Here is a 16,156-nt window from a genome sequence, read left to right as displayed (position 1 = left end):
CAATAATGACATCATTTAAATCCAGAGGGGTTGATATTGGCCTCCAAAAGAATAAGCTCTCCTCTCTGTATTAAACACATGCTGTGTTGTTAGACGTTGGCTGTCTCAGAGGGAAAACAGGATGAAGAGAAATTGATTCAACTTGCCATTATGGAATGGATGATTACGAAAATATTACAGCATACCCAGGATTACAGAAGGTGTTCACCTCATAGACCAAACAAAATGTTATGGTCATTAACGTTATTTTAAGTCTGGCTCGTCTGGAGTCAAATCAGGTCAAAATGTTTTGGAGGGAAAGGAGGCATGGATGAAAAGAAGGGAGAAAGAACTTGTAAAGGAACTGTTCACCCAACAAAAATCTTTCACTTACTATTCGTTCACCCCATGTCGGAATTCCTCGAGTGTTCTGTAATTTAGTTTTCGGCTTCTTATAGGAAATAACAGAGCTGACGTCGCTCCCAAACAAGCATTATGTTTCTGTTACATGTCTCCAGACAGCTAGTTTCGGCATAACGTAATGCTTTGTTGCCAATTGGTTTCATTAAGAGTTCAAAATCCAACACTTATCTCATTATCTTCTTGATTTGCCTCATGGATTTTGCTTTGGAGAAATGTTTTATATTTAGATTCTGTAGCTATGAAAAATGGTGTGTTAAAAGGTTAAAATAGTTTAACACAAAGAAAGGGAATTAATTGCAATAGCTTTCTCTAATTGGCTCATGGCTGTTCCGACAACTATAACTGCCCACGTTGATCTGTCAGATGGAATGTGTGTTTGATGTGACGTAGTCATTGCTGCTGCCGCTCCATCTCTGCTGCCTGCCTCCATGTTATGTCTCGTATGTGCTTTCAATGTGGCCTCTGTGACTACTCTCTTTTCCCTGGTCTCCTTTGTATTGTTTTTACTGCATGGACTGCTTTGAAACTTTCTGCCGTTTCAAAATCTCGACAGACGACGTTGCTGGTGAGATGAAGAGGTTAAGGGAGTGGTGTCTGGACCCTTGGGGCCCAGACTGCAGCATATTTCCCACATTTGTCAGCTGTGAGTAGCCCCGGAGGAAATTGCTCATACCTCTGGAGGAGAAGATCTCTGCAGGTTTATTATAACTGCACTGTAACCCCGATCTGTTCTGTACAGTATACTGTACATCTGGACCCACTCAAAACTTGCTTACTGGAAATTATTCATCACTATGTAAAAGAGAGAAAACCGATATGTCACACATGTTCTCTCTCATGTGCCACAAACAAACATCCTACTTTGAAATGTTTCCCAAAGTTAAGTGTTCACGATTTGGCAATGATTTTTTCCCTCTTTCTTAGTATTTCCCGTTCTCCTCTGTTTCCCTCTCCGTTTCTACATATGTATGTCTTTTGGCTTCTGGGTTAATGCGTTAACCGGCTGAGCGCCAACCTGCTTCTCATCAGCTGAAGAGATGAAGCGATTGCTCTTTTTTTCGGCACGTCGCGCTTAAAGTATGACGCGTTATCTCCACACGCTCAATTTCAGCGGTGATCTCATTTTTGCATTTGGACAAACACCAACTGTGAAGCAGGAATGTTTTATAAGGAAACCTGAGACATCAGGCTGTTAAACATCGCACCAGATATTTCTCAGTAATGAAAGTGAACAACCAGGACTTCCGTCTCTTCCACCTCGAAATACTGGGAGGCCTCCTTGATCCCATACTTCCTGATGGTGAACACCTACAGTTTCTCACGATCTCACGGCTCAATGAGCAGTTTAAAAACCTTGGTACTTGGATCGAGTTGATCACTTTTATCAGTCAACAAAGCATAAGACTAAATACTTATTCTTAATGCACAAACACCATTTATTTGTGAGTAGTGATTGGGGTTTGGGCCCACAAACTCCACTCTGATCAACCTTGTTTCTCCACAGAGCTGCGGAGGAAGGTCTGGCAATGGATGTGGCTAATCCACACAGAATTACTGGATAGGAGAAGAACGTGCTCTGATTTGTAGGCATTTCTTTAAACCAATCACAATCTGAGCCACGGTGCCTCTGCAAAATAGCCTCAGGAAGGAACTTGTTTTGGTGGAACATGTGTACGTTCAAAAGTTGTTTTAGGCGTGCAACAGAAAACTCAGATTGGACAGATAGTCTAGCTAGCTGTCTGGATTTACCCTGCAGAGATCTGAGGAGCAGTTCACCATAGTCCTCACAAATCCACCAGAGTTTAAAGTTCCAACACAAAGAAAGCGGAAGGTATTTACACATTTATTTATTTACGACATCTGGCCGAAAAGAAGGACATAAGCTGACTTCCCCCTAAGAGTCACTGGAGTGATGGTGGAGAACAAAATAGAGCTAAAAGGAGAGTGAATGAGGGACTCACATTTGTTAGGTGGCCAGAAACAGGCTTTTTGTTCTTTTCTTTTTTTTTATGTTAGCCATAAAAAGTTCATATGGTGATAAAATGTCAAAAAAGTGAAAAAAGTGTTGTGTTTACGACATTGCTCTGCCCAGAAAAAAAAATAATCAAGAAATTCAAATTGAAAACGTTTGTCTAGCCAAACACTATTAGATTGTATAAGAATTATAGGTCTGCCATTTTAGTGGCTATTAAGTTTTACCATGAAGATGTACCTATATGACATGCACTATAACTATAAACTATAAATTTCTTCTTCTTCTTTTTTTAAAGGTCTTAACATTACTGGTTATTCCCCAAGAACTGTACCAACCTGAATTGTACCATTTTTATGTAAAAAGCAGCTTTAACTTCTATTTCTATAACTTATATTTGTTCTATACTTAACTGAGACATTGCTGTGTCTTAATGTCTTAATTTAACCTTTCAACTAACAGGGTTTATTAGTTCGGAGATGTATTTTAGAGGTGTAGTAACCTGTGAGCTCTTCCACTGTACAAAAAGAACATCAAATTGTTCTCACAGTGTTTCTAAATGTGCACATTCATTGGAAAGAACACTGTAAGAATGACCTGCACTACATTTCAGAATGTTGGGACTGTCAGCTCACCTGTCAAAATGGATGTCTCTGAAGCAGTTTATAGTTGTGTTTGGCTATGAATTACATCGTTAACTGTGGTGAATTCATGTACAACCAGAATAATAAACTAATACATTTTTTAAAACTTTTTTTAAAGTGTCTACACAGTATGTTTACATCTTAATTAATCTTTGACTTGAATCACATATTTTGTGTGGTGGATGAGGGCGTGTAATCTGTGTATCAGCTGTGTAGCATTGTGCAGCACAACCCTCCATACAGATAAAAAACTGTCTTCATCAGAATGTAAAAAAGCCTGTCTGGGCCCACTAGTTTGATTGGAGAGCCATCGCATTACATAAGAGACAACCGACATACGGCTGTGCTTTCCTTTATATGGATAGAAAATGGCTCCAATCAGAGACTCTGTATGTGCTGTTAACAGTGGTGGAAGAAGTATTCAGATTATTTACTTAAAGCTACATTGTGTAAGAATTTCTCCCATCTAGTTGTGAAATTGTATATGACAACCAACTGAATATTACTTTCTAGCCCTTCCTCCTACGGTGGCCGAACCCGAAATTGGCTCTAAGTATCTCCATCGTTTACACGCAGCTGTTCTAGCCACTCCAATATTAACTTTGGTCTTGTTCCTTTGCCTGTCGTGTTGTCGTTTTAATTCTCTTTTTTGCTTCCCTGTCTCCCCCTGGCATTCGTCACGGTGCTGATAGGTGTAAGAGGGCGAAAGGCGGAGGTATGTCCCTCTTTGGCTAATGTATTTTAAAGATGGAGGTGCTACATGGCGCCCGTCATTCAAGCGAGTCGCTCGTATGTATTCTGAATGATTCTGAATGGCAGATTCTACGCTTACGAGAATACTTTGATTAGTTGGTGGAAGTAATTACACATGAATAAGCACATATTTGTGAAATAACAAAGGGGGTTTTTGCTAAGAATCAACTCAAAAAATTACACAATGTAGGTTTAAGTAAAAGTACTAATAGCACACTGTAAAAATACTCAGTTACAAGTAAAGGTCCTGCATTGAAAATGTTTCTTAAGTAAAAGTATGTAAGTATCATCAAGAAAAATGTACTTAAAGTATTAGAAGTAAAAGTACTCAATGCAGAAAAATCCTCACATTGTAGAAACTATTCAACTAAATGTTTAATCATCTAATAATTTTAGCTAGAATTGTAGGCCGTTATATTGTTGAGTAGTTTAATTTATAATAAAACATCATATTTTATAAACTACATGTGTTTTGTGTGCAACAATCTTAATTTGTAAAGTAACTAGTTACTAAAGCTGTCAGATGAATGTAGTGGAGTAAAAAGAACAATATTTCTCTCTGAAATGTAGTAGAGTAGAAGTAGAAAGTGGCATGGAAAGAAATGACTCAAGAAAAGTACAAGTACCTCAAATTTGTACTCAAGTACAGCACTTGAACAAATGTACTTAGTTACATTCCACCACTGGCTGATGATATATCAGATGTTGAACTGTTTTTAGAACTGTTTGACTTGCTGTGAGGACATCAAACTGTCACTCAAGCTTAGCACAGCACTTCAGAACGAACTGTTGTGGTGTCGAGTTTTACACATTAATTACACAACTGGCAGCACGTGGGACTCGCCCAGGGCCGAGGTGAGAGGGGCCGACACCAAATATCTTTGTGTCCAACAAAACAGTGTGAGGTCCGGTGCAATGGCGGGGCATGTTGCTTCACTAATCCCCCTGGTCGAACCGGCAACTATCATATTACAATTGAAACTTTTCAATGCTTCATAACTCAGACTTGAATGTGATAGAGGATGGATAAGATTGTGCTTTAAATTTGCTTCACCTCCTTCGTTATCTTTTTGTCCTTTTGGAGAAAACAGTGGAGATAAGCTCCTTAAATAATAATCTCAACAAATAGAGTCCAATAAGCCAAACTAAGCCTTTTATGGGAAACTTGCAGCTCAAAGAGAAGAATAGAGTTCCTACCTTGATGGTCTGCGCCGCGACTCCATGCTCTTTGAAGATTTTGTCGAGCCCTGCAAAACACAAAGAAAAAACTTTAAACTAGAGCTTTATTATGGGCCTATGCATATAATCTTGATACTTGCAGTAGTGCTTAGAAAAAATATAAATACAGTAAAAAGACATCCAAATATACTATTTGTCCAACAACAGAGCTGGTCTGAAAGCACCATAGAATCAATCATTTTACTCTGCTCCATTTCCAACAGTTCTTGGTCTGCTTCACGTTACGACATGACTTCCATATAGACCGAATCACTGTGACGTCGCGTTAACACAAAAATCACTTCCGGGTAGAGAAATGGCCGTAGATTTGAATTGCCGGGATGTAAAATCAGCAAACTTGCTTATTTCCAGCCATAACTGTAATATTTAAAGATATACAGTTAAACAAGAAGATCCGACCTACCAGACACCACTGTTGTTGCTGCAAAACAGCCTCGGGAAGGAACTTGTTTTGGTGGAACGTGTACGTTCAAAAGTAGTTTTAGTCGTGCAACGGAAAACTCAGATTGGGCAGATAGTCTAGCTAGCTGTCTGGATTTACCCTGCAGAGATCTGAGGAGCAGTTAACCGTAGTCCTCACAAATCCACCAGAGTTTAAAATGCCAACACAAAGAAAGAGGAAGGTAATGGATAGCCGGCCTAAATGGGGGACATCCGGCGGAATTTCCGACGGCACCGGAACAATCCCGAAAGTGGAACGTTATAGACTATCGCCGGTCGGACTGAATGCTGGTTTGGGTGGTGTCATTTTCTTAAGACTGTGGCCCATCAGGTAAATTAGCTCTCCAACCTAATGTTAGTGACATTGTTGACATATGAAAGCATCAAAAATGCATTTTAGATGAAGGAGATGAGAGTATAGCCAGGTGTTCCTCGCCCCCGTTTGCTCAGAGCTGTTAAACTGTATGTACGAGATGCAGGAGTTTTCTAGACGCAAGTTATTGGAAACAAACATTGTGATTGGTTCTATAGTATCATAAAGTCCATCATGTCACACGTAGTTCCATTGATTGTGGATGTACCTGCTTGTGATCTGTGATTTTATTGTTTATAAAGTAGGGCAGTCCAAGATAAATCATGCGATAAATAAACAGACATTAAAGTGTACTCAGTTCTGTTGCTGTCAGTATTTTGCTAAAATAGCCGACAACAATTTGCTTGTTGAATTTAAAACAAATGAAAGGAAATCATTTCCGACATTCTTTTTATTGAAAATTGAATTCAATGTAAAAGGCACTACTGAAAAAAGTCACCGTTACATTATAAAGTGCAGTTTTTTACTGATATTGTCTTTCAACTAACACAAAAAATCTCTGAGTGTCTTTCGTGATATGTCGCAGCCTTTCACGATGTGGTTATTGCGCCAGTTGATATTGCGATGACGATTAAAAAAACGATATGTCGTGCAGCCTTATTTTACCCACTGTACACAAAGTGCACCATGTGATGGACGAAGCAAAGCAGAGAGGCCTTGCAGAGGAAGTGTGGCTGAAGGAGATTGACCGTGTTTGTCTTCACTATGCCTGGTCTGCCTCGCCTCCCCCTTCAAAGCAGCTCCAGCAGGGGGTCAAAGGCCATGTGGGCCTGTTCACTCCCCTGTGGTGTTTGGGTCACATGTACACAGGAGGGGGGCTGTTATCCATCACCATCCATTAGATCACAGCGGCTGGCTGAGCATCGGTGTCAAGAGCTCCGCTCGCCTCCGTGGACCAGTTTCAGCCTGCTCTGCTAACGCCTGCCTGGCTCTCAGCGCACGCAGTTCAAACTAACCAAGACAACGTCCAGAGGTGGACTGTAACTAAGTACATTTACTCAAGTACTGTACTTTAGTATACATTTGAGGTACATGTTCTTTGAGTCTTTTCTTTTCATGCCACTTTCTACTTCTACTCCACTACATTTCAGAGAGAAATATTTCACTTTTTACTCCACTACATTCATCTGACATATTTAGTTACTAGTTACTTTACAGATGAAGATTTTTACACACAAAACACATGTAGTTTATAAGATATGATATTTGATTATAAATGAATACCCAACAATATAACGTCCTACAAGTCCAGCTAAAATAAGATAGCCGACTAGCTAGCAAGGAAGTTAAGTTTAGGAAAAGATCATGGGTGGGGTTCTGAAATGTACGTTTCAGTGACACGCGGAACAAGAACGGGACACGAACCCAGGGCTCCTGGGTAGGGCTGGGCGATATGGAGAAAATCAAATATCACAATATTTTTGACCAAATACCTCGATATCGATACCGCAACGATATTGTAGTGTTGACTATTGGTGCTTTCACAAAATATTTATACAATGAGATTTATGATAAATAATCATCAGTAATGTGGATATAATGACTAAGTATGTAAAGGCAAATAATAGAACAGTTACAACAGTCTGGTAAGTTCATATAATGACATCACTTTACTGAAATGCAGCCTTTAAAACCAGGAAAACACAACACTTATGTCATATTACTTATTATTATGTTATCCAAAATCTAAGACAATATCTAGTCTCATATCACAATATCGATATAATATCGATATATTGGCCAGCTCTACTCCTGGGTAAAAGTCCTGTGTTGTTTGACTCATCCACCACCCCAACCTACGTCCTTATGCGGATTTTCGGTCTTTCATACAACTCGCTACCATTGTAGCTCTTAATACTACGTCATCTTACAGTGCCGCGGTTGAGCTGCTGCTGTGCTCGGTGCGTCCCATACAGACGCTAAAGGGTGATTTTTGCATCGCTACCTGACGCTAAGAGACACTTACCAAGCAGGTAAGTAAGTCAGTATTTTACAAGTTGGGAGAACGGGTTGGTCATCCAGGTCCTAGTTATCCAAGGAAGGTTCAAATTAAGTGCAACTGGACTTGTTTAAAGGTGCTCAAAGTAGGGCTGAGCAATATATCGATATTATATCGATATATGAGACTACATATCGTCTTAGAGTTTGGATATCGTAATATCGCATTATGACACGTTAATAAGTATTCTCGTTTCCTGGTTTTAAAGGTTACATCACAGTAAAGTCATGTCATTTTCTGAACTTGCCAGACTGCTCTAGCTGTTTTATTATTTGCCTTTACCCACTTAACAACTCATTATATCCACATTACTGATGATTATTTATCAAAACTCTCACTGTGTCGTCTCTCATCTGAGAGATTTTTTCACTTCTGACTGAACAGTAGGACAAACCCAGCTATTTAACATATACTGTATGGAGTCGTTGATGATGGATACCAATTAGTTTGTTGTAACGACAGTGGTTATGGTCGCTGGAGACAGCCGGGCTTCTTCTCTGCAACTGTTTTCCTCTTGAATGGAGTCCATGGGAAATAACAACCAGCACAAACAGCGTTTTCCTGTCCTCGATAGGTAAAGAAGCTTGTGCTATTGAACCGGATGAATTGGTGAAAAAATAATTTATTATTGTAATTACAATTTTTTCTTTTCTTTTCTTTTTTGGTCTTCTCTCTCTCTCCGTTGTCTGAAAAATGAATTGTTAACTGACCTATCTATTTCTGTTTGTTGTATCTTTTGGGAAAGGTGCTGGTAAAAAGATATTTTTGTCTTCATTCAGCTCCTTTACGATCAGGGATATGTAATGTGATATAGTAAATCATTAATGGTTCAGTTATAAAGTTTGTATGTTTGTTTCCATGAGTGGAATAAAAACAATGAAATTGAAGATTGAAGAAAAGAGAAGTCAAATAAAAGAAAACCGGGAGGACTGTCTAACGTTTGACATTGCATTAATGTAATTTGTAAGTTGGGCTACAGGGAAACAGTTTTAATATTTGGTGGGCTAGTCCTATCTAGCCCCGGTGTAGCACCAACTATGTTCTGGGGAAACAAAGTCAGACCCCTGTAGTTACAAGGAAGTTCGGTTGACTTTGTCTTGTTTTGACATTGACATGCACTGATTTAAAAAAAGGCAAGATTGAGTTATTGGTTGAATTTATGTTCAAATTCTTGGAAGGACTGAATAAATACTCAAACACATACGGGCACAAACGCGGACATAATGAAATCAGATGATACAGTGTTTGCCAATGTTATTTTCTGTCCCAGCAAATCCACTTCTCTCTCTCAACAACTTCTATGCACCAGAATTCCTTAGCTCCATCTTACATCCAAAGTATTCACACGAGTCCGTGGCTCGACTGAGGCGACACAAAGCAAATCCCCCACTTTCTGTCTGTGCTTCGGCCTAAACGTTTCAGTATGTTGCCAGGGGCTATAAAGTGCAGAGTCGCCAGAGGAGGACAGAGATGAAGGAGTGAGAAACGGCCTAAAAGAGGGTTCAAAGACAGACGCAGACGCTTGTGCTGAGTGGAGCTGTGAGAGTTATTGCACGTGAAAGTCAGGGAAAAGCCCAAGGTGAGGTGATCAGAACACCCTCACTTTTGTTTTTTTGATGACAAGAAAACCATGTCTGAGAAATCCCGTTAGTTGGACGCCAACACGCATTACATGACGGCACCACTTCAACCAGCATATGCAAACTCATTTCTTAATTAGAGACTGGCACAGAATTTTGAGGAGATGGTGTTTATAGTGTGCTGCAAAGATGGCAGCTGATTCATAGATTTTGCTTTAAATTAGTCTGAATTGGTGTGCAGAGCATTATATGAGCCACGATGTTTATGTTAAAGTGCAACCATCTGGGTGAATAAAAGTCTCGCAGTGTCGGTCAGTAATAAGACAATAATTGTTTCTGTGGTCACACTGATGTTCTTGTCAGTGAAAAGTTGAAAGACATCGTGATGATCAAGTGCCGTGATTCTATGAATGGGGTGTTCTGTGCAGCCATGAATAGCACTGAATCCATTTTCTAAATCCTAGGTGCAAGATTTCAAGTAGAAGACACAAGCTCCTGAACATCACACAATCCGCACGCTAAGACTTCTCCTTCGAGAAGTTATGTTGGGAAAGAGAGGTGGGGAAGTGGGGTGGTGGGTGGGGTGGGGGGGTGAGGTAGCGGGTGAGGAGGAGGAGGAGGAGGAGGAGGAGGTGGGAACTGGAGTGGGGGGTCCAGCAGGCCTGTTTCCAGATTAAAACCATCTGTGGAGGTTGACTTTACAAGCAGGCCATTCAAATTAACCATCTGAGAAAGAGCAAAGGAGGGAGGGAGGGAGGGAGGGAGGGCGAAAGACATTGGGGGCTGGTAAAAGTCCGCGAAGGAGACGAGAGAAACTGTTCTATAACAAAGAGGAAAAAAAAAAAAGCAATGAGGGAGCAGACAAGAAAAGTTCAAGCTACAGGACCCGTGTTGAGTAAATCCATCCATCCATCCATCCATCCATCCATCCATCCATCCATCCATCCATCCATCCATCCGCCCCTCCACTGCGTCCTACCTTCCTGAAAAGGTAACCCGTACTCCATCGCCATGCCCCCCTCAGAGAGGAGAGCCGCCTTCTCAGAGACCCTCCTCGGTCCATCTCCATCTCCCTCTGCCTCTCACTGCTTTCTGTCCGCCAGTGAAGTTTCCTCTGTGAAACCTCTCCCTTTTCTCTCACAGTGGAGGGAAGAAGGGAAAAAAAAAGAAGAAAAAAAAACCAAGGGCTCTATTTTGGGCAGTTGCTTGCAGCGGGCCACTGCATGCTCCGGCTCAGACCATACTCCTCCACAACACTGCTCGTCGCTTCCTTCTTTCTGTCCGCTCTCTGTCTTCTCCCTTCCTTTCTCTCCCCCTATGCCTTGTGTGTTGGCCACCCTCCCCCCTCCCACTTATTCTCCCATCACTTTATCTCTCACCCCTCATATTCAACTTTTCCCTCCCTCCCTCCCTCCCTCCCTCTCCTCTCTCTCTCATCTGTGTACGGATCTAAATTGCGACAGCTAACCGTTCCTGTCTCTTTAGGCAAACATGCAGGGTCTGATGCATGTTTTACACACACATACATAGACAATTGTGTCTTTTGCACAGGTCATTTTTTACAAACAACCATGCACTTGAATGCTGTTTTTGTTAAATATGATGTTAGTATCATATATAAGTATTATAAGTATTCCAAACTTCCCTCTGTTTCATGTCATTTTTTTCACCTTTCTCCCACAAATACAAGAGGACGAAAAATCTCAAAAAAGATCTCTCGAGGAAAAAAACTGGGAACTTGGAACTTCTTCACTTTTTAAAATAGTACAGTTTAACGTGAAATACAGTAAGTTCAAAATCTAATGAAGGGAGTTGACAAAGGAGCAAAGAGGCAGAAGAGCACCGAACCCACCGAGCTAGAAAGCGATCCGGTGAAGCGAGGAAAAAAAGCTCATGAAGTCATAAGACAAATCTTTTGTATGCTCCGAGGCGATGAAGCGCGGGTAAACATCTCCCAGACATCACAGTGCAACCACACAGCAAATGCCCATGACCAGACAGGAGCAGCTGCACTCATGCATGCATATACACTCCCAACACATGCATACTTACACAGTTAAAACACAAACTCATTCAATCCCACACACACTTATAACTTATAATCACTGTGTTGCAGGCTCTGCCCTCAGTTAAGGTGCAGACCAAATTATGACCTGAGAGGGAAAACTCCTGAGCCGTGCAAAACCCCCATCTGATATGAAGACAGAGACAGAGAAGATTGTGCTCTTCTTTAAGTGGTGGACGAAGTATTCAGATCCTTTACTTTAAACGATCCAAACTGTTATGTGTTTAATCCTTTCAGCTAGACTTGTAGGCCGTTATATTGTTGGGTAGTTTAATACATAATAAAACATTGTTTTGCATAAACTATATGTGTTTCGTGTGCAAAAATCTTAACTTGTAAAGCAACTAGTAACTAAAGCTGTCAGATGAATGTAGTGGAGTAAAAAGTGAAATATTTCTCTCTGAAATGTAGTGGAGGAGAAGTAGAAAGTGGCATGAAAAGAAAAGACTCAAGTAAAGTACAAGGCTACCTCAAATTTGTACTTATGTACAGTACTTGAGTAAATATACTTATTTACTGCACATTCCACCACTGTGTACTACACTGGATGAGAAAACTGAAGAATACGCCAATAACAGCAGCCACACACACACACACACACACACACACACACACACACACACACACACACACACACACACACACACACACACAGGCACACTGGTGCATTTGTGTTTATTTTGGTCCTTGTGGAGAAAGTGGGCACATGGCTTTGGGTGGTAACTCTAAATCGGTTACTTGATCCTTCCTTTCCCAGACAAAACACAACTCGCAGGAAGTTGTGTCATAGACGACGAGTGTTCAGTGAGTCCAAGGCAAACATGTACGCTCTCATTTCGGTGTACGTATGGAGGAGGGAGTCGTTACCCTGAAGCGCCATGAGTAGTTCTAAAACAACCATAAGTAGGCTTAATGGGGATGTCATGGATTTAGTCAAGTATGTCTTATTACCAGATCCAGTTTTTAGGGGTGATCCAGAATGAAATCTGCGAAATGTTTTTTTTTCTCTTTGGTATAGAAATGTTTTAACATTCTGAGGTTTATTTACAAAAAAAAATAAAAGAAAAAGAAACAGGACAGCAATGAGTAGATGGCTATATAAGTGATTGTAAATCATCAAAAATATATGCCATTATCATAGATTTTATACAGGTGACACTATAATGATTTTGTAAATGGTGATCAGCAACCAAATATTGATAATGTGGAGGTTATTGCCTTTTGCCTTGGCGTGATCTTCTCACTTTTTGCAGACAATACAAAGGCAGAGTACAGTAAATTCAAACTAGAGGTCAGAAGTCAAAAAGTCACATCTGAGCTCAACATTTTTTTTTGTAGATAAATTTCATTAATAAAACAACTAATTGCCATATTTCCAGTGTCCTACCTTTAATTCATTAGGCTGGGCAACTAAATAACTTTAAAGTCATTTTCCTTAGTTACACACTTCAGCGAGTTAAGGTCTTTTGCCTTTGTAGGGCATTACATGGCGGTAAAACAAAATATATATTGTGCAGCCCAAGCCATAACCGCAATCTTTCCCTAACCGGCACCATACTGTCGTTGCCATGCGCAGATACTGTAAGAAGTAAGCATTTTTTAAATGTTGGCATTGTATGTAATCAACCAATATGTCAAATATCTTGTCTGGTAGATATGTCAAATTTGGGTACAAGAAGAACAAAGAGAAATCGCATTACATTACATTGCACTGACAAATCTTCCTGCTCACAAATCAGCAGCTAATCCCAGTGTGATGCCCACAGTGTGTGATGGGCCTTTGTAAACAGGTCAAAGAAAAGGTCTAAAAGGGAACAGAATCAGCAGCCCGGCTTGATGGCCAGCACAGAAATCCCCTGATCGTCTAGTTTTAACAATTGAGTTCCAGTGGTACAATTTGATAAATTGGTCATCATTTAGTAAAAAAAAAAAAAAAAAAGCTGGCACTTTGTCTTTGAAGTGAACATCGGATGTGTGTTTTTTCTGTTGGGCAGTAAATTGGATTTGTACTATTCCAAGGCCAGTCCAAACTGCCGACAGTAAACAAAGAGTTCTTCCTGTGGACACCCATACTTCAGAGGACAAATCAAACAATGATTTGTAAGTATCCACCAGGAGTTGTTGTTAAGCATTTGACTGAGAAAGGTTTCAGCTGTTACAGGCTATAAGGTGTATTTACTGTAAAAGAAGTGCAGCTGTAATTCCCGCCAGCTGGAACGCCTCTCTCCGCTCATAACAAATACCTCTCCTACATCAAATACTGTACATCATCTGTCTGCCAGTGTCATACATAGGGGCAGATTCAGCTGCTCTTTCACTTCAGTAATCTAAGCAAAAGAGATGGCTGGACCTGATAAAACAACAGTGTGTGTGTGAGAGAGAGAGAGAGAGAGAGAGAGAGAGAGAGAGAGAGAGAGAGAGAGAGAGAGAGAGAGAAAAAAGAGGTCACATAAGTTGAAACTCACCATGGTGTCTACATGTTTGAGAGGGAGGTCACTGCTCGGTGCCTGATCAGAGAAGAGACAAAAACAGAGAGAAACAGAAGGTGAGATCAATACCTGCAACAATCCATACCTTGCAAACTCTTATTTTGTCATGTTGTTTTAAGGGTGGGGGAAAGAAAAAAACATTTTGTGATTTTTTTTTTTTTGTAATGTAAATAGATTCTTTTCCCCAGAATTAATTTCTTTTTTAACCACTGATTCAACTGAATATTTTCTGTTTATACGGTACTGCCGATGCGACTACACCATATCCGTTTCCAGCAAAACAGAGCGAAAGCCAAAAAATTCAGAAAATCCATGGTATGTTCTTAAATGTCAGACTGACTGACTGACTGACATGTGATGTGCATTCTTCTTAGAAAACAATTAGCTTTTAGAAATGTCTCATGATATATTGTCATTAGAAGTGCATTATTCACTTTTTGTTAAAGAAGGAAAAGACAATCCCAACACTCAATTCTATGGAATCGCAATACTTCTAGAATGGCCATTAATGAAAACCGCAATACAAATCGAATTGGCACCCATGTATCGTGAAAGAATCGAAGCGGGAAGAAAGGCATATGGTCCCGGCCCTATGTTGTGCCATGTCCTCTCATGCTGTGTGGAAGCTACGCTCAGCGCCATTCTTTGCCCTAATGTGGCCTGGAGCAGAGTGGGGCTCCACCTTGAATGCGTGGGACCATCTATAATCCCTCTGTGCAAATATTTACACAGAGAGACAAGTCTGCTTCCATTAGCCAAGACCAGAGAGTCCATCCGTGGAGCTCTCTTTTTCAACGCCATATACAGCTATGGACAGAGACAGAGACAGAGAGAGAGATACAGCTATGGACAGAGGGAGAGACAGAGACAGAGAGAGAGATACAGCTATGGACAGAGAGAGATACAGCTATAGACAGGGAGAGAGAGAGAGAGAGAGAGATACAGCTATGGACAGACAGAGACAGAGAGAGAGAGAGAGAGAGAGAGAGAGAGAGCTATGGATAGAGACAGAGAGAGAGAGAGAGAGAGAAAGAGAGAGAGATACAGCTATAAACAGGGAGAGAGAGAGAGATACAGCTATGGACAGAAAGAGAGAGAGAAAAAGAGAGAGATACAGCTATAGACAGGGAGAGAGAGAGAGATACAGCTATGGACAGAGAGAGACAGAGAGAGACAGAGAGAGAGAGAGACAGCTATGGATAGAGAGAGACAGAGAGAGAGAGAGAGAGAGAGAAAAAGAGAGAGAGATACAGCTATAGACAGGGAGAGAGAGAGAGATACAGCTATGGACAGAAAGAGAGAGAGAAAAAGAGAGAGATACAGCTATGGACAGAGAGAGATAGAGAGAGAGAGAAAGAGAGAGATACATCTATGGACAGAGAGAGATAGAGAGAGAGAGAGTTTTTAGAGAGTATTTTTGTTCTTATGCTTTGGTTAACACAGATGTATTGATTTTGTCACGCCAATAAAGCAAACTGAAATTGAAAATTGAGAGAGAGAGAGAGAGAGAGAGAGAAACAGGTCAACAGAGACAGAAGGGGAGAGAGAAATAGGGGACAGAGAGAAAAGGAGAAAGAGAAGAGAGAAATAAAAGAGAGTAATGAGTGGATGGATGTCTAGGCAGGGCCGGCTGGGGGTATAGCGGAGGGGGAGAGTAGAGCAGAGCTCTTCAACAGGGGGGTCCTCAGAGTTACTGCAGGGGTGCCGCCAAATTGTTGTTATCCAAGAAAATTTAAATATCCTAATATGAATCAAAACAGCTGGACATAGCGCCCGGGTAGCTCACCTGGTAGAGCGCGCACCCATATACAGAGACTCAGTCCTAGACGCAGCGGCTGCAGGGTTCAATTCCGACCTGCGGCCCTTTGCTGCATGTCATTTCCCCTCTCTCTCCCCTTTCCAGTCTAAGCTGTCCTGTCGAAAATAAAGGCCTAAAAATGCCACCCACAAAAAGATCTTTGAAAAAGAAACAGCTGGGCATTGTAGTTTTTAGCAAACATTACTCAAACAGGAGTAAATAGTGCATTTGCTGGGGACTATTTTCAGCTGTGGATTAACACACATTAAACAAATTAATTTAAGGCAGCAGGACGGTGTATGTGGGACTGAGTTAGAATAAACTACAGTGTGTGTTGGTGTGTTTTCAATACACAATGAAGCTTCTAAAGGCCATAATGACTATAATAATGTTATATTAAA

At 40.7% G+C, this 16,156-nt stretch overlaps 1 protein-coding gene across 11 annotated transcripts in view; it reads right to left on the bottom strand.

Annotated features, from left to right (window-relative positions):
• tns1b (tensin 1b) overlaps positions 1 to 16,156 on the bottom strand; it is a 247,597-nt gene that overhangs the window by 78,661 nt on the left and 152,780 nt on the right. For 10 of the 11 annotated variants that reach the window (XM_039817480.1, XM_039817472.1, XM_039817471.1 and 7 more), the window contains 2 exons: positions 13,934 to 13,975; positions 4,969 to 5,018 (listed from right to left, as the gene is read on the bottom strand). In XM_039817480.1, coding sequence (XP_039673414.1) covers positions 4,969 to 5,018; positions 13,934 to 13,975 — 92 coding nt within the window. Of the gene's footprint in view, positions 1 to 4,968; positions 5,019 to 10,382; positions 10,661 to 13,933; positions 13,976 to 16,156 lie in introns of those variants that run through there. The other variant, XM_039817479.1, reaches the window with a different exon arrangement.

Source organism: Perca fluviatilis, chromosome 12 (genome assembly GCF_010015445.1).
Source record: "Perca fluviatilis chromosome 12, GENO_Pfluv_1.0, whole genome shotgun sequence".
Lineage (NCBI taxonomy): Eukaryota > Metazoa > Chordata > Actinopteri > Perciformes > Percidae > Perca > Perca fluviatilis.
This window is presented reverse-complemented; position numbering and strand designations above follow the sequence as displayed.